Consider the following 22,617-nt stretch of genomic DNA (forward strand, 5'->3'; position numbering starts at 1 on the left):
AAAATCCTTTCTTATTGTGTACGCTCGTCCGGGCACAGTATCCTAACTGAGGCTTGGAGGAGGGTCATAGGGGGAGGAGCCAGTGCACACCACCTGATCCTAAAGCTTTATTTTTGTGCCCTGTCTCCTGCGGAGCCGCTAATCCCCATGGTCCTGACGGAGTCCCCAGCATCCACTACGGACTACGAGAAATAGATTTATCGGTAAGTAAAATCTTATTATTATAAACGTTGAATAATATTTGTTTAAATAAATATATAATATTTTTTTAAGTTTGTGCAGTTGTTTATATTTTCGCTTTTCACAACTATTTAGTGTGTTTATATGGCTTGCCTTTAGGTAGAGTGTTGTATGCAATTAACAGTCAAAATCTAAATTGCAGTTTTATGTAGGACACTATCAGATTACAATGTACTTAATCAGCAGGTTCAACAGCCAGAAAATAATTGTCCGCAACTTCTAGCTCGGGCACGTTGCAGCCAGTGAGAAAATAATTAAAAAAAAAAAAGTTTTTTTTCTTTCTGTAAAAGAGGGCAGGGCAGGAATGTTCTCAAAGCTTCCTGGGTGTGGATGAGGTTGTGTAACCTTAGCTGTCTCATCTCTTCTTCCTATCTTCTTCATCGACAAGAATCAGGTTTCTTCTTCAGAGCAGGTGTGAGTCACAGTTAAGTTAGTTATTTATCAGAGTACTTTCATTGTCCCCTCTCTGATCTCAAGCATCTCAACAGATTTGCCAGCACAAAGCACCTATAGCGTTAAGCCAGTAAGTCAGGTAGACAATGGAAGGTCAGGAGACAAAGACAGCCAATGGCTCGCATTGTGAAGATGCTAACGACAGTCTACACAAGGATTCTGCAAACTCAAGTATGGATGAGAATCAAGAGGTACCAAACAGCCCTGGCCCAGACCTTGGAGGTGTGAAGGCAACAGTACCAAAACCTAGTCCTGTATCAGGGGGTCTTAAAATTGGCAGGCTGAATCTTTTTAGTGCGTCTGATGTGAAGGCAGCTGGAAGTCCTACTACTGACAATTCAGAAGCTCGAAGGTCTGCTCGTGTAAGCACTGGATCTATCATAGATTCCGATGATGTTCTCTGCGATTCTTGCATTGATGGCAAGAAGAAAGCCGTTAAGTCCTGCTTGGTCTGCCAGACTTCCTTTTGTGAACCCCACCTGAAGCCCCATCTGGAGGGAGCTGCCTTCCGAGACCACAAGCTGCTGGATCCTATCAGAGACTTTGAGGCCAGAAAATGCCCACTGCACAGCAAAACCATGGAGCTGTTTTGCCAGTCTGACCAAACATGCATCTGCTACCTGTGTATGTTCCAGGAGCATAAGAACCACAATACGGTGACCGTGGAGGCTGAGAAATATGTGAAGGAGGTGAGTGCCACTTTTAGCTAATGAGATAATCATTTGTTTTGGCTTAAGACAGCCTAAAGACGTATTATCGTTGTCATATATAATAATAATCATGAACCATGTAAAAAACAAATGTTTTGGGGCACTGGGATATATACCGGTGCTAGAAAAATAACTTAGTAAAAATAAACATTAACAAAACTTGCTAGTTATGGCTAAGTCATTGTAGAATAACGACATTAGCCGGACTGTCCCTGCTTTGCTAATGACTAAAAATGTTTTAAACATTGCTTTCGTTACAGGGGAAATACAAACAGAGATCTTATTAGTTTTTAAGAGATAACTTTTTAAGAGATAAATCAATACACAGTAGTAAGATCATTGTTTTACAATGTACCTGTTTCTAGATAATATATATATATATATATATATATATATATATACATTTTTAATAATTCACGTGTAACATTGTGTTAAGCAATACTGCTACACAGTACTGAGGTCTTGGGTTCAATTCCCACCAAATTGTGTGGAGTTTGTATGTCCTTCCCATGTTTGTGTGGGTTTTCCCCAGGTGCTCCAGTATCCTTCCACTCTCCAAGAATATACTGGTAGATTAAATGGAGTCTGACAAAAAAATAAAAACTTCATCCAAGTGTATGTGTGTGTATTTGTGCTAGGGGATATAGATAATATCGTCCACTGTGGCAGGGACATATGAGAATGACTTAATATTCTCTATGAAGTGTATAAGGGTACAGAAGATAAAAGAGATGGTAAAACAAAGGTGTGTGTGTGTGTGTGTGTGTGTGTGTGTGTGTGTGTGTGTATAAGTGTGTGGGGGGGATATAGTCACAAACAGAAATTAGTCACACATATACTGTAAGTAAATGATTAGACAATGATTTGATCTTATTAATATCTGGTATTGTACATTCCAAAGTGCGGTGTTAAACACTGACACTAAGGGGGACATTTACTAAGCAGTGATAAGAGCGGAGAAGTGAGCCAGTGGAGAAGTGCCCATGACAACCAATCAGCACTGAAGTAACATCTCTAATTTGCATACTATAAAATTATACAGAGCTGCTGATTGGTTGATGGGGCAACTTCTCCACTGGCTCACTTCTCCGCTCTTATCACTGCTTAGTAAATGTCCCCCTATGTCTTCAGTATAATATATAAAGTATGTGTCTTTGATCTTTTATTGACGTATATAAAAAAATATTTTACGAGAGGAACTTACACTTCCTTATTATAAGCTAACCATTCAGAAAGAATACGACAACCCCCATTAACCTGTTTTATATGAGAGTCTTATCATTATATCATATATCTTTTAGATAATTCATTAGAATATCCCCATATTCAATATCTTTAAGTGTATTATTTGATATTTCCATGCCAATATTGATGTCAAGTCTTTAGAACTACAGTAATTCATTCTGCCATTTTATAGAATTGATCAATATGATAAATTCATCCTAAATCATTCAATAAGATGAACAGTATACATTGTTCTTAAATATTTCTAAACAAATACAATATAAATATAAAAATATAAAAATAATGTCATATTGTTTTAATAATCAATACATACTGTAAATATGTGTAATTAGACAGGGTTTTTAAACTTACTGAATCACATATGTGCTTTTGTTTGCAATTTATCATACACTTTTGTGCTCTTGCTAATATTGAAACAGAAAATACTGTCAACTGTAAATTAGTAGAACTGGATACTAATTATTTAGTGATCATTGTAAAGTTCTATTGGGGAATGCCGAGTTTGGAAGTAGTTAAATGACGGAAGGCTATGCTATGGACCTGTCTGAACAGAACGCAGACTGAGGGCGTCTCCTATATTGTGACATTTCATGAATGCCTCTGTATATTAAATAAAACCTATGGCTGTGTTGCAGACCCACCCTGGGTGTGTCTGAGCATTAGGCAGACAAGGCACTTGCCTGCAGCCTAATACTGTGCGTTACGCACACTGACATCACTCTAACCCCACCTGAGGAATAGATAAGTGACACCTTGTAAAGTTGCAACCGCTAAGGCAGATTCTCTGTGGCTTTTTCCCCCGTAATGGTCTCTGGACATTAAAGCCAGATGGATCCAGATCTTGGGGTATATTTACAAAGATTCGTGTTTTTGCCGTTTTGAAGGGTGTTTGAACTCGAATGGTATCGGGTGCATTTTACTGCAACTTTTTGAATCCTGATACGATCATTCACTAAGCTGCCGAGTTTTGCACAATCGTTTTTTCCGATGTCGATGTGATTCGTAATATTAGGCAGTGTTTTACGGGAGTAATGAGTAAAACACTGCCTGACAAAACACAAGGAATCCCGGCCGGATCTGTGAGATCCGTGCAGGGCGTCATTGTGTACCTTAAAAAGTTGTTTAAAGTCTTAAAAAATCTGAAAAAAATTGCGTGGGGTCCCCCCTCCTAAGCACAACCAGCCTCGGGCTCTTTGAGCCGGTCCAGGTTGAAAAAATATGGGGGGAAAAATGACAGGGGTTCCCCCATATTTAATCAACCAGCACCGGGCTCTGCGCCTGGTCCTGGTTCCAAAAATACGGGGGATAAAAAGCGTAGGGGTCCCCCGTATTTTTGAAACCAGCACCGGGCTCCACTAGCCAGGTACATAATGCTACAGCCGGAGGACACTTTTATACTGGTCCCTGCGGCCCTGGCATTACATACCCAACTAGTCACCCCTGGCCGGGGTACCCTGGAGGAGTGGGAACCCCTTAAATCAAGGGGTCCCCCCCTCCAGCCACCCAAGGGCCAGGGGTGAAGCCCAAGGCTGTCCCCCCCATCCAAGGGCGGCGGATGGGGGGCTGATAGCCTTTAAAAAAAATGTGAATATTGTTTTTAGTAGCAGTACTACAAGTCCCAACAAGCCTCCCCCGCAAGCTGATACTTGGAGAACCACAAGTACCAGCATGCGGTGGAAAACCGGGCCCGCTGGTACCTGTAGTACTACTACAAAAAAATCCCCCCCAAAAAAACAGGACACACACACCGTGAAAGTTTAAGTTTATTACATACATGCACACCTCCATACATATATACTTACCTATGTTCCCACGAGGCTCGGTCCTCTTCTCCATGTAGAATCCTTGGGGTACCTGTGAAAAAAATTATACTCACATAATCCAGTGTAGAATCAGACCTTTGTATAATCCACGTACTTGGCAAAATAATAAAACGGAAACCCGACCACGCACTGAAAGGGGTCCCATGTTTACACATGGAACCCCGTTCCCCGACTGCCAGGACCCCCCCTGACTCCTGTCAAAGAGGGTCCCTTCAGCCAATCAGGGCGCGCCACGTCATGGCACTCTCCTGATTGGCTGTGTGCTCCTGTAGTGTCTGTCAGGCTGCACACGGCAGAGATACAATGTAGCGCCTATGCGCTTCATTGTATCCAATGATGGGAACTTTGCGGTCAGCGGTTGACCGAAAGTAACCTCACCGCTGACTGCAAAGTTCCCACCATTGGCTACAATGGAGCGCATTGGCGCTACTTTGTATCTGTGTCTGTGTCGTGTATCTGCTGTCGTGACCAGTATAAAAGTGTCCCCCGGCTGTGGCATTATGTACCTGGCTAGTGGAGCCCGGTGCTGGTTTCAAAAATACGGGGGACCCCTACGCTTTTTGTCCCCCGTATTTTTGGAACCAGGACCAGGCGCAGAGCCCGGTGCTGGTTGATTAAATATGGGGGAACCCCTGTAATTTTTTCCCCCATATTTTTTCAACCAGGATCGGCTCAAAGAGCCCGGGGCTGGTTATGCTTAGGAGGGGGGACCCCACGCAATTTTTTTTTCAGTTTTTACACTAAACAGACCCTTTCCCATAGATAACCATGCACAGATCTCACTGATCCGTGTATGATTATCCAAACTCGACTGGAAAAAGCAGGTCTATTTTTTTGCTGCTTTTTTTAACGATTCAAAAAAAAAAAAAAAAAACCAGACCCGCACTTGAGCACTCAGAAACTAACACCCAAATACGAATGAATAGTGAATGCCCGTATTGTATGAAATAACAGCCGTGTTTGACTGATGGTCTATTCATTCGTATTTCTGAACTTTGATAACCAAACCATTACGAATAGTCCAAACACTGCCGAGATTGGTGCTTAGTGAATTCCCGGATTGGGACTTAGAAAAAAAAACACAAATCGGACAAACTCGAATTCTTAGTAAATATTGGCCCTTGTTTGACACACATAAGAACATCAGACAGGGTAATTTTGCAGTGATTTTTATATACTCCAGCTGAAGCCAGAAACAGCCCTGTAGCTAATGGAAGAGGAAAATTGCCATTTACATCTAGTGTTGTCTGTTCTGGCTGTTCCCAAATCCCATGCACATCTGTAATAAGCTATATACTGTACAGAACATGCTGTATATTTTATTTCTATATATTTTATATATAACTCACACCATAGATAATAGCTATTGTGAAATCAGCAAGTCAAAAAGCAAATTGCGTCCTTTCATATATTCGTTTATAAAGCCACAGCTGCCGTACTGCTTGCAGATTTGCATTATGTCAATAGCAACAAAGGGCCCTGATTCACAAAAGGACACAGAAGCCACAGCAGCTGCGTCTTTGTATGCAGCAGCTGTGCTACAATATGCTACGGCTGCAGGAGGTGTCTTGTGTAAGTAGACGCCTCCTGTTGGCTGCTGTGATTGGCTGCTGCCTCCGAAGATGCAGCACTGGATCATCTACTCGATCATCAGTCACCTGAGTATCACTGAGTTGGATGGGCGGTGTTTTTACGCTGACAGGGCCAGTGAAGCTGCGACCAAATATGCAGCTACTGTCCCCAACGCCCACAAAATGGGTTGACACGTTCCCATTTTCTGTAATGCTGGCCATTGCCACCCCTTCCCACCCCCAAACGGGGCAGCTTAGTGGGCACTGCGACTGCCATTGGGGACTCAGATCTGCACGTGAGCGATACAAAATCTGTGACTGCGCAGATCAACAAACATCGTCGATTTGCGTAGACCATTGGCTTTGCATACATCTCTGTAATAGGCCCAATGGCAGCTAAGTAGTAATAATAAGAATTTACTTACCGATAATTCTATTTCTCATAGTCCGTAGTGGATGCTGGGGACTCCGTCAGGACCATGGGGAATAGCGGCTCCGCAGGAGACAGGGCACAAAAAGAAAGCTTTTAGGATCACATGGTGTGTACTGGCCCCTCCCCCTATGACCCTGCTCCAAGCCTCAGTTAGGATACTGTGCCCGGACGAGCGTACACAATAAGGAAGGATCTTGAATCCCGGGTAAGACTCATACCAGCCACACCAATCACACCGTACAACTTGTGATCTGAACCCAGTTAACAGTATGATAACAACGAAGAAGCCTCTGAAAAGATGGCTCACAACAATAATAACCCGATTTTTGTAACAATAACTATGTTCAAGTATTGCAGACAATCCGCACTTGGGATGGGCGCCCAGCATCCACTACGGACTATGAGAAATAGAATTATCGGTAAGTAAATTCTTATTTTCTCTAACGTCCTAGTGGATGCTGGGGACTCCGTCAGGACCATGGGGATTATACCAAAGCTCCCAAACGGGCGGGAGAGTGCGGATGACTCTGCAGCACCGAATGAGAGAACTCCAGGTCCTCCTCAGCCAGAGTATCAAATTTGTAAAATTTTACAAACGTGTTCTCCCCTGACCACGTAGCTGCTCGGCAAAGTTGTAATGCCGAGACCCCTCGGGCAGCCGCCCAAGATGAGCCCACCTTCCTTGTGGAGTGGGCATTTACAGATTTAGGCTGTGGCAGGCCTGCCACAGAATGTGCAAGTTGGATTGTGCTACAGATCCAACGAGCAATCGTCTGCTTAGACGCAGGAGCACCCATCTTGTTGGGTGCATACAGGATAAACAGCGAGCCGTCCTTGAAATATATATTTTCAATGCTCTGACAACGTCCAGCAACTTGGAGTCCTCCAAGTCGCTAGTAGCCGCAGGCACCACAATAGGCTGGTTCAAGTGAAAAGCCGAAACCACCTTAGGCAGAAACTGAGGACGCGTCCGCAGTTCTGCCCTGTCCGAATGGAAAATCAGATATGGGCTTTTGTACGATAAAGCCGCCAACTCTGATACTCTCCTGGCTGAAGCCAGGGCCAGTAGCATGGTTACTTTCCATGTAAGATACTTCAAATCTACCGATTTGAGCGGCTCAAACCAATGGGATTTGAGAAAATCCAAAACTACGTTGAGATCCCACGGTGCCACTGGAGGCACAATCGGGGGCTGTATATGTAGTACACCTTTGACAAAGGTTTGTACTTCAGGCACTGAAGCCAATTCTTTCTGGAAGAAAATCGATAAGGCCGAAATTTGAACCTTAATAGACCCCAATTTGAGGCCCATAGACAATCCTGCCTGCAGGAAATGTAGGAATCGACCCAATTGAAATTCCTCCGTTGGGGCCTTCTTGGCCTCACACCACGCAACATATTTTCTCCAAATGCGGTGATAATGTTGTGCGGTCACTTCCTTCCTGGCTTTAATCAAGGTAGGAATAACTTCCTCTGGAATGCCCTTTTCTTTTAGAATCCGGCGTTCAACCGCCATGCCGTCAAACGCAGTCGCGGTAAGTCTTGGAACATACAAGGTCCCTGCTGAAGCAGATCCCTTCTTAACGGTAGAGGCCACGGCTCTTCCGTGAGCATCTCTTGAAGTTCCGGGTACCAAGTCCTTCTCGGCCAATCCGGAGCCACGAGTATTGTTCTTACTCCCCGTAGCCGTATAATTCTCAGTACCTTTGGTATGAGAGGCAGAGGAGGAAACACATACACGGACTGGTACACCCACGGTGTTACCAGAGCGTCCACAGCTATTGCCTGAGGGTCTCTTGACCTGGCGCAATATCTGTCCAGTTTCTTGTTGAGGCGGGACGCCATCATGTCCACCTTTGGTTTTTCCCAACGGTTCACAATCATGTGGAAGACTTCTGGATGAAGTCCCCACTCTCCCGGGTGGAGGTCGTGTCTGCTGAGGAAGTCTGCTTCCCAGTTGTCCACTCCCGGAATGAACACTGCTGACAGTGCTATGACATGATTTTCCGCCCAGCGAAGAATCCTTGCAGCTTCTGTCATTGCTCTTCTGCTTCTCGTGCCGCCCTGTCTGTTTACGTGGGCGACTGCCGTGATGTTGTCCGACTGGATCAACACCGGCTGACCCTGAAGCAGCGGTTTTGCCAGGCTTAGAGCATTGTAAATCGCTCTTAGCTCCAGTATATTTATGTGAAGAGACGTCTCCAGGTTTGACCACACGCCCTGGAAGTTTCTTCCCTGTGTGACTGCTCCCCAGCCTCGTAGGCTGGCATCCGTAGTCACCAGGACCCAGTCCTGTATGCCGAATCTGCGGCCCTCTAACAGATGGGCACTCTGCAACCACCACAGAAGAGACACCCTTGTTCTTGGTGACAGTGTTATCCGCTGATGCATGTGCAGATGCGATCCGGACCATTTGTCCAGCAGATCCCACTGAAATATTCGTGCGTGGAATCTGCCGAATGGAATTGCTTCGTAAGAAGCCACCATCTTTCCCAGGACTCTTGTGCATTGATGTACTGACACATTTGACATTTCCTGGTTTTAGGAGGTTCCTGACAAGTTCGGATAACTCCCTTGCTTTCTCCTCCGGGAGAAACACCTTTTTCTGAACAGTGTCCAGAATCATTCCCAGGAACAGCAGACGTGTCGTCGGGGTCAATTGAGATTTTGGAAGATTCAGAATCCACCCGTGTTGTTGAAGCACTACTTGGGTTAGTGCTACTCCGACTTCCAGCTGTTCTCTGGACCTTGCCCTTATCAGGAGATCGTCCAAGTAAGGGATAATTAATACGCCTTTTCTTCGTAGACGAACCATCATTTCGGCCATTACCTTGGTAAAGACCCGAGGTGCCGTGGACAAACCAAACGGCAGCGTTTGAAACTGATAATGACAGTTTTGTATCACGAACCTGAGATACCCTTGGTGTGAAGGGTAAATTGGGACATGCAGATAAGCATCTTTTATGTCCAGGGACACCATGAAGTCCCCTTCTTCCAGATTCGCTATCACTGCTCTGAGTGACTCCATCTTGAACTTGAATTTCTGTATGTACAGGTTCAAGGATTTCAGATTTAGAATAGGTCTTACCGAACCGTCCGGCTTCGGTACCACAAATAGTGTGGAATAATACCCCTTTCCCTGTTGTAGGAGGGGTACCTTGACTATCACCTGCTGAGAATACAGCTTGTGAATGGCTTCCAATACCGTCGCCCTTTCTGAGGGAGACGTTGGTAAAGCAGACTTTAGGAACCGGCGAGGGGGAGACTTTTCGAATTCCAACTTGTAACCCTGAGATACTACCTGCAGGATCCAAGGGTCCACCTGTGAGCGCGCCCACTGTGTGCTGAAAATCTTTAGTCGACCCCCCACCGCCCCTGAGTCCGCTTGCACAGCCCCAGCGTCATGCTGAGGGCTTTGTAGAAGCCGGGGAGGGCTTCTGTTCGTGGGAAGTAGTTGCTTGCTGCACCCTCTTACCCCTTCCTTTGCCTCTGGGCAAATATGACTGTCCTTTTGCCCGCTTGTTCTTATAGGAACGAAAGGACTGCGGCTGAAAAGACGGTGTCTTTTTCTGTTGGGAGGTGACCTGAGGTAAAAAAGTGGATTTTCCGGCTGTTGCCGTGGCCACCAGATCCGATAGACCGACCCCAAATAATTCCTCTCCTTTATACGGCAATACTTCCATATGCCGTTTGGAATCCGCATCACCTGACCACTGTCGCGTCCATAAACTTTTTCTGGCAGATATGGACATCGCACTTACTCTCGATGCCAGAGTGCAAATATCCCTCTGAGCATCTCGCATATAAAGAAAAGCATCCTTTAATTGCTCTATAGTCAATAAAATACTGTCCCTATCCAGGGTATCAATATTTTCAGTCAGGGAATCCGACCACACCACCCCAGCACTGCACATCCAGGCTGAGGCTATTGCTGGTCGCAGTATAACACCAGTATGTGTGTATATACTCTTCAGGGTAGTTTCCAGCCTCCTATCAGCTGGATCCTTGAGAGCGGCCGTATCAGGAGACGGTAACGCCACTTGTTTTGATAAGCGTGTGAGCGCCTTATCCACCCTAGGGGGTGTTTCCCAGCGCGCCCTAACCTCTGGTGGGAAAGGGTATAATGCCAATAACTTCTTTGAAATTAGCAGTTTTCTATCGGGGTTAACCCACGCTTCATCACACACGTCATTCAATTCCTCTGATTCTGGAAAAGCTACAGGTAGTTTTTTCACACCCCACATAATACCCCCCTTTGAGGTACCTGCAGTATCAGAGATATGCAAAGCCTCCTTCATTGCCGTGATCATATAACGTGTGGCCCTATTGGAAAATACGTTTCTTTCTTCACCGTCGACACTAGATTCATCTGTGTCGGTACCTGTGTCGACTGACTGAGGTAAGGGACGTTTTACAGCCCCTGACGGTGCCTGAGACGCCTGGACAGGTACCAACTGGTTTTCCGGCCGTCTCATGTCGTCAACTGACTTTTGCAGCGTGCTAACATTATCACGTAATTCCATAATTAAAGCCATCCATTCCGGTGTCGACTCCCTAGGGGGTGACATCACCATTACCGGCAATTGCTCCGCCTCCACACCAACATCGTCCTCATACATGTCGACACACACGTACCGACACACAGCAGACACACAGGGAATGCTCTTATCGAAGACAGGACCCCACTAGCCCTTTGGGGAGACAGAGGGAGAGTTTGCCAGCACACACCAAAGCGCTATAAAAATGTATATAAACAACCCTAAAAGGTGTTGTTTTATATGCGCTTAATATATAAAAATATCGCCAAAATATGCCCCCCTTCTCTGTTTTACCCTGTTTCTGTAGTGCAGTGCAGGGGAGAGTCCTGGGAGCCTTCCTCACAGCGGAGCTGAGCAGGAAAATGGCGCTGTGTGCTGAGGAGAATAGGCCCCGCCCCCTAAAACGGCGGGCTCTTCTCCCGGAGTTTGCGATATATGGCAGGGGTTAAATACATCCATATAGCCTCAAGGGCTATATGTGATGTATTTTAGCCATAGAAAAAGGTATTATACATTGCTGCCCAGGGCGCCCCCCCCAGCGCCCTGCACCCTCAGTGACCGCTGGTGTGAAGTGTGCCGACAACAATGGCGCACAGCTGCAGTGCTGTGCGCTACCTTATGAAGACTGAAAGTCTTCTGCCGCCTGTTTCCGGACCTCTGGACCTCTTCAACTTCGGCATCTGCAAGGGGGGTCGGCGGCACGGCTCCGGGACCGGACTCCATGGCTGGGCCTGTGTTCGATCCCTCTGGAGCTAATGGTGTCCAGTAGCCTAAGAAGCAAATCCATCCTGCACGCAGGTGAGTTCACTTCTCTCCCCTAAGTCCCTCGTAGCAGTGAGCCTGTTGCCAGCAGGACTCACTGAAAATAAGAAACCTAAAAAACTTTTTCTAAGCAGCTCTTTATGAGAGCCACCTAGATTGCACCCTGCTCGGACGGGCACAAAAACCTAACTGAGGCTTGGAGGAGGGTCATAGGGGGAGGGGCCAGTACACACCATGTGATCCTAAAAGCTTACTTTTTGTGCCCTGTCTCCTGCGGAGCCGCTATTCCCCATGGTCCTGACGGAGTCCCCAGCATCCACTAGGACGTTAGAGAAAATTATGATTATCAGATTTCACCACTCCCCTAAGTTTATGCATGCAACACATTAATGTTGTCCTACGACATATAATACTGGGTACACACTAGGAAGATGGATCAGCCATCCACGTGATCCGCCGGCCTACCTGATGATTTGTAAGTGCATACACACCAATCATCGGCCTGTTTTGTCGTGCCTTATGTCACAACTGGGCGGGAATTTACATGTGCCCGCCCAGTTGTGATGTCAGTGTCTGGCGGCCTCTGCAGCAACAGTACACAGCACAATGCGGTTGTCACGCCTGAGGGTTGAGGCTGACCTGGGGAAGCCTCAGGCGCAGGGGCTGACGTGTATGTGAACCTGGGTGGCAGTGTGGGATTCCTGGACATACAGGGTACCATTAGCACAGACGCTCGAGTGAGTGACCATGACGACAGAGGTGTAAAAGTCAAGTTCTTGTGCACACAGTTCAATCATCACAATGGCAGCTTGGTGACAGAACCAATGTTCAGCAGTAGAATTCACAGTATATATAGCAGCACAGTTCCTCAGATACGGTAGTAACAGGTATGCTGTTTGGAGTAATTTGATATCAATATGGCACAGTCTTGGAAGACACCGAGATGGTATTGTCCATAAATGTTAACAGTAACCACTGTACTGACAAGATGAACTGATACTGACCACAGGATGACACACTGGAAGCAGGAGTCAATGGCAGAGCACCGAGGTAGGCTGAGAGCTGGAGGACTGCAGAGGATGCTGGGTGAACTGGCACAGATGGTGAGAATACAGTGGACTCACCGATGGTGACAGAGCTCGGTGCTGAGACACCGATGATGACAGAGTTCGATGTTGGAGCAAGGATGGTGATCTGAAGGAGATGTAGGAACACCGCTGAGAACTGGAGACGGTGAAGGAACACTGCTGATAACAGGAGGCAATGTGAAAACACAGCTGGAGTCAGGCAGCACAGCAGGGTGGAATCTGATGCAGGTCTCTTTAAGAGGAGCAAGGTCACAGGAGCTGGAATACCTGAAGACAGCAAGCAGGAACAACCACAGAATGTAGAGACATCCAACACTGGGTTAGACAACCATAGCACTGACAACAGGAAGCCTTGGTTCAGGATACTTATATCTGCAGGGAAGCAGTGGGGCTGATCAATCAGAGAGGATTCTGTGTACAGCAGATTGGCTGTGGAGAGTCATGTGATTAACCCAAACATGGCTGCACCCATGTTTTGCTCTGGAGAGAAAAGTCTGTTTGTAAACAGCATGCGGAAGCTTGTAGTAATGGCGGCGGCGGCAGAGGCCGCGGATAGTAGGAGACGTCATCCGCTAGGACAGGATGGACATGCTGGATAGCTGTCATGTCAGCTTCGCTGGGATCACTGAGGAGAGATTGTGGAGATGCCGTGCAGATGGAATCCAGGCTTGGAGCGCAGGGACAGTCTCAGCAGCACATAAGTGTGTTTAGTTACCCGGATCGTGACAGCGGTGATGTATCTGCAGATATATCAGGCATCGTCTGTGTTGCACAGCCGGCGCGATATGTCTGTGAATGACGTCGTTCGCAGACGTTTCGCTTATAAACACCCGCTCTCATGTTGACGATCTAACGGCCGTTCAGTTGACAGCCAATATATAGGCCCGTGTGTACCCAGCTTAACAGACCCACTTTTATGCCTGTAATATAGGGATCTATTTACTAAGCCTTAGACAGAGATAAATTACCAGACAATCAGCTGCTAACTAACATGTCACAGGCTGGGTTTGAAAAATGACGGTTAGGAGCTGGTTGGTTGGTACTTTGTCCATTTTATCTCCATCCAAGGCTTAGTAACTAGACCTTCATGTGAGATTCAGAGATCCATACAATACTTTATATCGTATAAAATGAACAGCTAACATACATACAGGGCATGTTCACATGCTTCTAAAGCTCAACCATTATCATTGTTTCTTACCATAGTAAAACAAGTTCTGCTACATTCATGTAATTACAGTGTATTGTACATAAAGCAGGGCCGAAACTAGGATTTTTGTCACCCGGGGCAAGGTAGTCATTTGACACCCCCCCCCCCCCCCCCCGGCAAAAAAAAAAAAAAATTCTTTTACAATAAATAAATATAAATAATAATAAAAAAAATTAAAATAAATAAATACATGAATAAAAATATTATATATATATATATATATATATATATGTATATATATATCTATCTCTTTCAGAACTTTTTTACCTGAAAAATTGCCTTTTCTAACATGAATTTCATATCCAGGAAAAAGTGTCCCCATTTTACACAGTACGACAGGCAAGTGTCCCCATTCCCCATTTTACACATTGCGGCAGACAGGTGACCCCATTTTACACATTGCGGCAGACAGGTGTCCCCATTTTACACATTGCGGCAGGAAAAAGTGTCCCCATTTTACACATTGCGGCAGACAGGTGACCCCATTTTACACATTGCGGCAGACAGGTGTCCCCATTTTACACATTGCGGCAGGAAAAAGTGTCCCCATTTTACACATTGCGGCAGGCACGTGTCCCCATTTTACACAGTACGCTGGCAAGTGTCCCCATTTTACACATTGCGGCAGGAAAAAGTGTCCCCATTTGACACATTGCGGCAGGCACGTGTCCGCATTTTACACAGTACGCTGGCAAGTGTCCCCATTTTACACATTGCGGCAGGAAAGTGTCCCCATTTTACACATTGCGGCAGGAAAAAGTGTCACCATTTTACACATTGCGGCAGGAAAAAGTGTCCCCATTTTACACATTGCGGCAGGAAAAAGTGTCCCCATTTTACACATTGCGGCAGGCACAAGTCCCCATTTTACACATTGCGGCAGGAAAAAGTGTCCCCATTTTACACATTGCGGCAGGCACAGGTCCCCATTTTACACAGTACGCTGGCAAGTGTCCCCATTTTACACATTGCGGCAGACAGGTGTCCCCATTTTACACATTGCGGCAGGAAAAAGTGTCCCCATTTTACACATTGTGGCAGGAAAAAGTGTCCCCATTTTACACATTGCGGCAGGCACAGGTCCCCATTTTACACAGTACGCTGGCAAGTGTCCCCATTTTACACATTGCGGCAGGAAAAAGTGTCACCATTTTACACATTGCGGCAGGAAAAAGTGTCACCATTTTACACATTGCGGCAGGAAAAAGTGTCCCCATTTTACACATTGCGGCAGGAAAAAGTGTCACCATTTTACACATTGCGGCAGGAAAAAGTGTCCCCATTTTACACATTGCGGCAGGAAAAAGTGTCCCCATTTTACACATTGCGGCAGGCACAAGTCCCCATTTTACACATTGCGGCAGGAAAAAGTGTCCCCATTTTACACATTGCGGCAGGCACAGGTCCCCATTTTACACAGTACGCTGGCAAGTGTCCCCATTTTACACATTGCGGCAGACAGGTGTCCCCATTTTACACATTGCGGCAGGAAAAAGTGTCCCCATTTTACACATTGTGGCAGGAAAAAGTGTCCCCATTTTACACATTGCGGCAGGCACAGGTCCCCATTTTACACAGTACGCTGGCAAGTGTCCCCATTTTACACATTGCGGCAGGCACAGGTCCCCATTTTACACAGTACGCTGGCAAGTGTCCCCATTTTACACATTGTGGCAGGAAAAAGTGTCCCCATTTTACACATTGAGGCAGGCACAGGTCCCCATTTTACACATTGCGGCAGGCACAGGTCCCCATTTTACACATTGCGGCAGGACGGTGGTGGAGGGAGAGAGAGAGAGAGGAAGGGAGAGGGGCTGACTTACATTTGAAGCGGTTCTCGCCGCTCTTCAGCCGCCTCTCCCTCCTCGTCCGGTCTGCGCGGCTCCCCCTTCTCCCTCCTCCGGCGGGGTTTCGTGGAATGACGCGTTTGCGCCGTGACGTCACGACGCAATCGCGTCATTCCGCGAAACCCCGCCCCCCGAGCTGGGCACTCGGGAGAAGGGGGTTTCAACGTTATAAAAGTGCCGCGGCGGGTGTTAGGGGGTCTCGGCGCCCCCTCCAATCCGGCGCCCAGGTCGCCTGCCCCCCTAGCCCCCCCCTAGTTTCGGCCCTGCATAAAGGTTGTTTTCTCCTAGTGACAAGCTTCTAAATGAATGTGTGTGGTGAATGTGCTTAAAACCCCCAATGGGATTTCCATAGCAACCTGACAATAACTTTTACCAGCGGGCTGCCCTCTATTTCCATTTACGGACATGCTGGCACTTTGTGAGGTGGCTGCACAATGCATGTGGCAGGAAGTGAGGTTGCCATGCACACTGTTCTGCACGGCAACCAACCACCGCACCTACATGATGGCCAGATACACCACTTGACACCTTTAGAGAGTGCTAGATTCAGTGTTATATGATTTAGGGGGAGATTTATCAAATTGTAGAGAGAGATAAAATGGAGAAATTGTCCATTCAAAGCAATCTGGTTCTAATTGTCATTTACAGCCTGTGCTAGAAAAATAGAAGATGGAGTTTCTATACCAATGTGCAAAAGGTGCAAAATGAGCCCCATTAACAGTATAGGATGAAGCGTCGTCTCCACCCCATCATCTGACTTCAGTATTCTCGCTCTACAAAAGGATATCTACTCATGATCCTTGTCCGAATGTTAGGTGCGCCCGCAGAAATTGAGATTACACAGCTGGTTTTGCAATTCATAAGTTACCTCCTTGTTCTTTTCTATTCTGAGGTTGATAATTATGGAATATTCTTGGAACTACCTTGGTGTAGCATTAATGGGAAATCATTTTAAAATTAAAAAGTTGTTATAACCAAAAAAGTTGACAGAGTCATTGGTGACAGACTCAAACAAAAACATGTCCGCATATTGCGGGTAATTCTGAGTTGATCGCATCAGGAACTTTGTTAGCAGTTGGGCAAAACCATGTGCACTGCAGGGGAGGCAGATATAACATGTGCAGAGAGAGTTAGATTTGGGTGGGTTATATTGTTTCTGTGCAGGGTAAATACTGGCTGCTTTATTTTTACACTGCAATTTAGATTGCAGATTGAACACACCCCACCCAAATCTAACTCTCTCTGCACATGTTATATCTGCCTCCCCTGCAGTGCACATGGTTTTGCCCAACTGCTAACAAAGATCCTGCTGCGATCAACTCAGAATTGCCCCCATTATGTGTTGGATCATACTTTAGCTGAAATGCGCTGTAGATTAGAAGTATGAAGAACTAGAGCAGAAAATTAAAATGGGGAAAGATTGTCCAAATTAGACTAATTTAAACAAGATAATTTATTTATGTAAAACAGACAAGATTCTATAAAACAGTATGCAATGTTAACCCAAAATGTAGCTTTCAAGACTTTTTTCACATTAAGTAATTATTATCGCACTAAAAAATAGATCTGGAATATCGCCTGCCCCCTGATAAATCCCACCCTGGGCCGTCTCTTTCTGTCCCCCCCTCTTCCTCCCTCCCACGGCTGTCTACTAACCCATTCATGGTGACCAGCAGGCACTTCATCTTCTCAGACTAGGGTCTGTAGTGAGAGTCATTGGATGGACAGCGTGTGCTTGTGGAAGGTGCCCCAACTCCCACTCACATGCATGTTAGAGATGGGGCAAGCCTTAAAGGTTAACTGCAAATATATTCTGGCACATTGGAGGGGTAAAGTTAAAAATAAAAGTCCAACCAAATTTTTATTCTAAACTTTTTTTTCACCCATTCATCAGAGACGCTCAACATCTCAGTTGCCTTCCTTTGTAGGTCTTTGCTCCAGTATCCTAAAATACATTTTCTAGGTCATATCACTTGTAAATCAGACACACAACCTTATACTTTAGTACACACAGCACTAACTATTATTGCCCACATGGTGTACTCATCATATATTATAGAGGAAGTGTCACTGGTTTCTAGGATACATGGTTACTAGAATCTTCAACCTAGCCCCCTTCCCCCTCTCCAAGCACATCTCACTCTTAAGGGCCATACTGACGGGGAGATTTCTCCAGAGATGTGTGCTGAGCGGTCTAGCACAGACCGCTCAGCACACATCTCTCCCCCCACTCAGCACAGCGCGATGTGCTGAGTGAGGAGGGGACGTACACGGGGGCCGCTCATTTCACCCAGCGGTAAAAAGAGCGACCTGCTAGATTGTGCCTGCATGCAGGCCAATCTAGCACCGGCGATAGCGACGCGCGGGACCGCGCATCGCTGTTGCCGGCACCCCTACACACGGACCGATGTTCTAAGCAATCTAGTCAGATTGCTTAGAAATGAGCTAAACATCGCTCCATGTGTAACCCCCTTTAGAGGGCACACGGTTCAACTTTCACATTGTGTTTTCAGTTTGTCTGTTTATTACTTTTAGAGCATTAGACCCCCCCATGGTTTATTGTGCTATAAGGAGCACTGGACAACTGCAAAGTCACTAATGGAACTTTACTGATCCGTCACTTTTGGAGTGACAATAGGGAATTCCCTGGCATAGCAAACTAGTGACGCCTTTAAGAGACGCCACACTGACGGGGAGATTACCTGACACTCACTAGGTGTCATATTACTATTCTTTCAGTAAGGACTGCAGATTAAAGGGGGGTACTCACGGAGAGATTCATGCTTAAAATCTAAGCAATCTGACTAGATCGTATGCACATCGTATGTGTTTTACATATGATTAAGATGCGATGCGCAGCCCCGTGGGTTGAATGTTGCATCCTTAGATCATACTGTATGTGCAGCCCATTTTATCCGTCGTGGTCGTATGCACGTACGATGCATCGTACGATGGAGCATATGATCAGCGTCCTATTGAGTGGCAGTGATTGAGTGGCATAGATCGTATGTCTCTTCATATGTAAAAAAAATAAAAAATTGTATGCCAGGGGCTCCCAGGGGGATTGAAGGGAAATCGGATGGGATGCTTGTCGTACTAATGTATGGCCAGCATAAAACATATTTGGAGATATGCCAAATCTGCAAGAGATATTAAATGGATAGGTGGTCAATAGCAGGCATCAGCTTCTGTCAATTGTCATTTATCTACTGTAGCACAGTTTTTAAAATGACAGGAGATGATTGGTACAGTAGCTTAGGGCAACTTCCCCACTTTATCTCTCGCCAAGGTTTATACATTCCTCCCCTTAGGTCAAATTAATATTTTATGTATTAAAATGTGTCTTACCAATTTGAATTAAGATGCGTTTAAAAGAATAAAACATCACTTGAACAAACACATTTTGTTATTTTATAATGTCACGTTTTATAACTACATTATGACAATTTTCATACTTAGAGGGGAGAGTTATCAAAGTTTGGAGAGAGATAAAGTACCAATCAATCAGCTCTTGTCATTTTACAAGCTGTGGTTTAAAAATGACAGATAGGAGCTGACTGGTTGGTAGTTTATTTCTCGCCAACCTTTGATAAATATCCCCCTTAATTTATGTCTCACTACATAATAGCTACATATCTTTCCAGGTAGGTAGAGACTCCTGAAACTACTTACCTTAGTGGTTTATTGTTTGTATAGTTAGGTAGAAAAGAACATGTGCTAATCTATGACACAAATTGCTGCTATTGTACATTTCTACTAGTTAATCGATCTCTTCTTAATTAACTGAGTTCCACACTCAGCATTAACTAACTAAATCTAGTTCCTGTCTCCTGTCTCTGCTTGTGTTTGTAAAATAAATTCATGTTCTTTCTTTAATTTGTGCTCCTACTTAATATCTTGACATTCAGATCAAATTAGAGACTATATAAGTTTCTCTATACAATTTCTTTCAGCAGTGGCATTAAGCCAGTAATGAGTAACAGGATGTAACTTATCCTGAGATTTACTCCTTATCCTTGGCAGGCCCTTCATACCAATTCTGAATGCTAACTAAGATGCTGTAGGCTAATTATGATAACAATTAAGGGTAGAGTAATGCTTTTGGGCGGAATTGAGAGCAGGCAAATCTTACCATTTACATAATGGTGAGAAATATTTCATAAATATCTGGAGTATATAAAATATGCTAAACAGGACAGCACAATTAGGCTGAGAATGTGAATGTAATTTCAGATCAAATGCTGAATGGGCTACTAAACCTAAATATTGAATAATTAATAAGGGCAGGATGCTTCACACATCGCATTTTGAATGCAATGCATCCCGCCACTGATTGCATGCATAGTGGCGTATAGTAATGTCAAATGCATGTACAATTGTTATTAAACCACAAAGGACAGTGCATGCAGAAGCCATCAGGGAAGTTGGCGGTAAGAAGTCCACAGGCTTCTATGCTGTCTATAGCTGACATTGCCTATCGGGAACAAGAACCGAAAAGTCTTACTTTCTAGAGCTGATGCATTTGGAGAATGCGGTCAAACATCTGAAAACTGCATTTTTGGAAATTTTGTCTGTAAATTTGAGGATAGTGCATCCCGCCCTAAGTTATATATGAAACATGAAAATAAATATACACTATTGGCCAGTGTAACTGAATATCAAAACACAAAAGACAGTTAAAGTTGCTTTTATATTTCTGTCCCTTCCCCATGTGTATGACTCTAGTAGTGTGCCGTGTGTGCAAGCCTGAAACTCATACTCTGCCGGTTTAGACCGTTCTCCTAACATGGCAACCCACTTGCAGATATATTGTGTTTTATTGTACATTTTACTAAAGTACATTGTTCTGTCCAGCAATTAACAAATTGATCTGTATTAGGGCGGGATGTATTAAGATACATCGCCGCTCCTCGCCACCTACCGCAGCGATGTTGGTCGCATATGTACTAACATATGCGGTCAATATCGCAATGCGGTGACGGAGACACCCCGCGATACCTGTGAGGTGGTCTGTGGGGGGTCTCCGTCACCTCCTAGGGGTCTCCGCACTTCTCCCACGCCGGGAAGCAGCAACAGGCTGCCCCCGGCACCTCCTCCTCCCCCCTGCAGCCGGAAGGACCTCTGGCGGCGTTGCTAGGGGGGAGGAGGAGACTACCTTCCAGTACCAGGGCTGCCTGGAGGAAGGTATACCAGGGGGGGAGGCATCTGTGGCGGGGGCGGAGGAGGCGGCGGGTTGCGGCGGTCGGCGATAAGAAGCCCATAGGCTTCTAAAGGGTATCGCCATCCAGAGATGGAGATACCCTGGACAGCGAAATACTGGCGGTAGGGTCATAGTACATTTGAAAATGCGATAAAACCCCCGTTTTCGGGGGTTTTACCGCATTTTTCCTTTAGTACATCCCGCCTTCGGTGAGAAATACTGCCTTTATTTGCTATTTACATCAGTATGGTTATGGGCAACTTATCTACATGTCCCCTCCCCCCCTGCCCTCATGTACCATGCCCTATCAAGGTTATGAGCACAAATATACCGATTAATTTTACTTGTGTGGTACATCGGGATTGAAGTTTCATATATTTTATTACTTTGTGTAAGGTTTGTTTGTAGTAGTGATAATCTGTGCTCACCCACTGAGTTCACTATAATGGCCTTTCAAAGTCAGGGCATAATTTATAGAGAAAGCATAATAATCTCTGTGTGGGCCCCCTCCAATCTGCGGTGCTGTAGACTCTGAGCAGGTCTCCGGGAACCTGGCGCTCGCAGTGTTCCCGGAGACTAACTTCTAGTGCACATGCACGGGTTTCTCAAAACATGGTGCCCATGTTCCCGGAGACAGATCTGTACTGCGCATTCATAAATCACCAGGAAAATGGCTGATGTGCCATTTTCTGAGTGATTTCTCCTACAGCAGCGCCGACGTGGGACTCTGGAGAGGTGATTAAACATGGGTGCAGGGTGCACAGTGTGGGTCCTCCGGGACACCTACATTGCACTCATGATAGAAATGTGTATCACATCTCCTAATAGATGAATAGGAAACGTAGGCATGCATGTCTGTAATGAGTGCAACCATATTATGGACTAGTTCTTAAATGATTAAAAGGAACAATATTCCCCAGCACACTGCAAACCACCAGCAATGAAATCTGAATACTACTCTGCGGGCTCGGTGGCGACATTCCCACTCTGTGGGTGTCGTGGACACCCACGAGGGGGAATAGTCCCTGCTGGTCGGCATGCCGACCGTCGGGATTGTGAGGGGGCGGGATGTAGGGGGAGGTAATGTGACCAGCAGTCACATAACTACATCCCATACAGATATATTGTTTGCATATATTTGCAAAGATATGTGTAAGCGACCAGGCCGCTTCTAGACCTCTCTGTTCTGTCAGTCCCTAACACTACGTGATAATAGCTCCCACTCTGGGTCTTCTAATTACATAGTTAATTTATGCAAATTCATGTCTAGATTAACCCCTCCCTTTCATGCGCCTGTGAAGGACCATTACATTGATTTGAGAAACCAACATTTTATATTACCACATAGGATTATCCTTCTTATAGCATACGTGCAATGCAGTTTTGAAGGATTAAACATTTATAGTACAACTTGCGTACAAAGACGGTTGTATTGCACGGTATTTACCACACATACCACTATAACTATAAAACTGTGCACCTCCCTAACTGTGTCAT

At 45.4% G+C, this 22,617-nt stretch overlaps 1 protein-coding gene across 2 annotated transcripts in view; it reads left to right on the forward strand.

The window, feature by feature from the left end:
* Positions 1–568: 568 nt before the first annotated feature.
* Positions 569–22,617, forward strand: part of TRIM29 (tripartite motif containing 29) — a 103,049-nt gene continuing 81,000 nt past the window's right edge. For both annotated transcript variants that reach the window (XM_063943509.1, XM_063943508.1), the window contains exon 1: positions 569–1,382. In XM_063943509.1, coding sequence (XP_063799579.1) covers positions 780–1,382 — 603 coding nt within the window. In that variant the 5' untranslated portion in view covers positions 569–779. The remainder of the gene's footprint in view (positions 1,383–22,617) is intronic.

The sequence above is a fragment of the Pseudophryne corroboree genome, chromosome 10, assembly GCF_028390025.1.
Source record: "Pseudophryne corroboree isolate aPseCor3 chromosome 10, aPseCor3.hap2, whole genome shotgun sequence".
In the NCBI taxonomy this organism is placed as follows: domain Eukaryota; kingdom Metazoa; phylum Chordata; class Amphibia; order Anura; family Myobatrachidae; genus Pseudophryne; species Pseudophryne corroboree.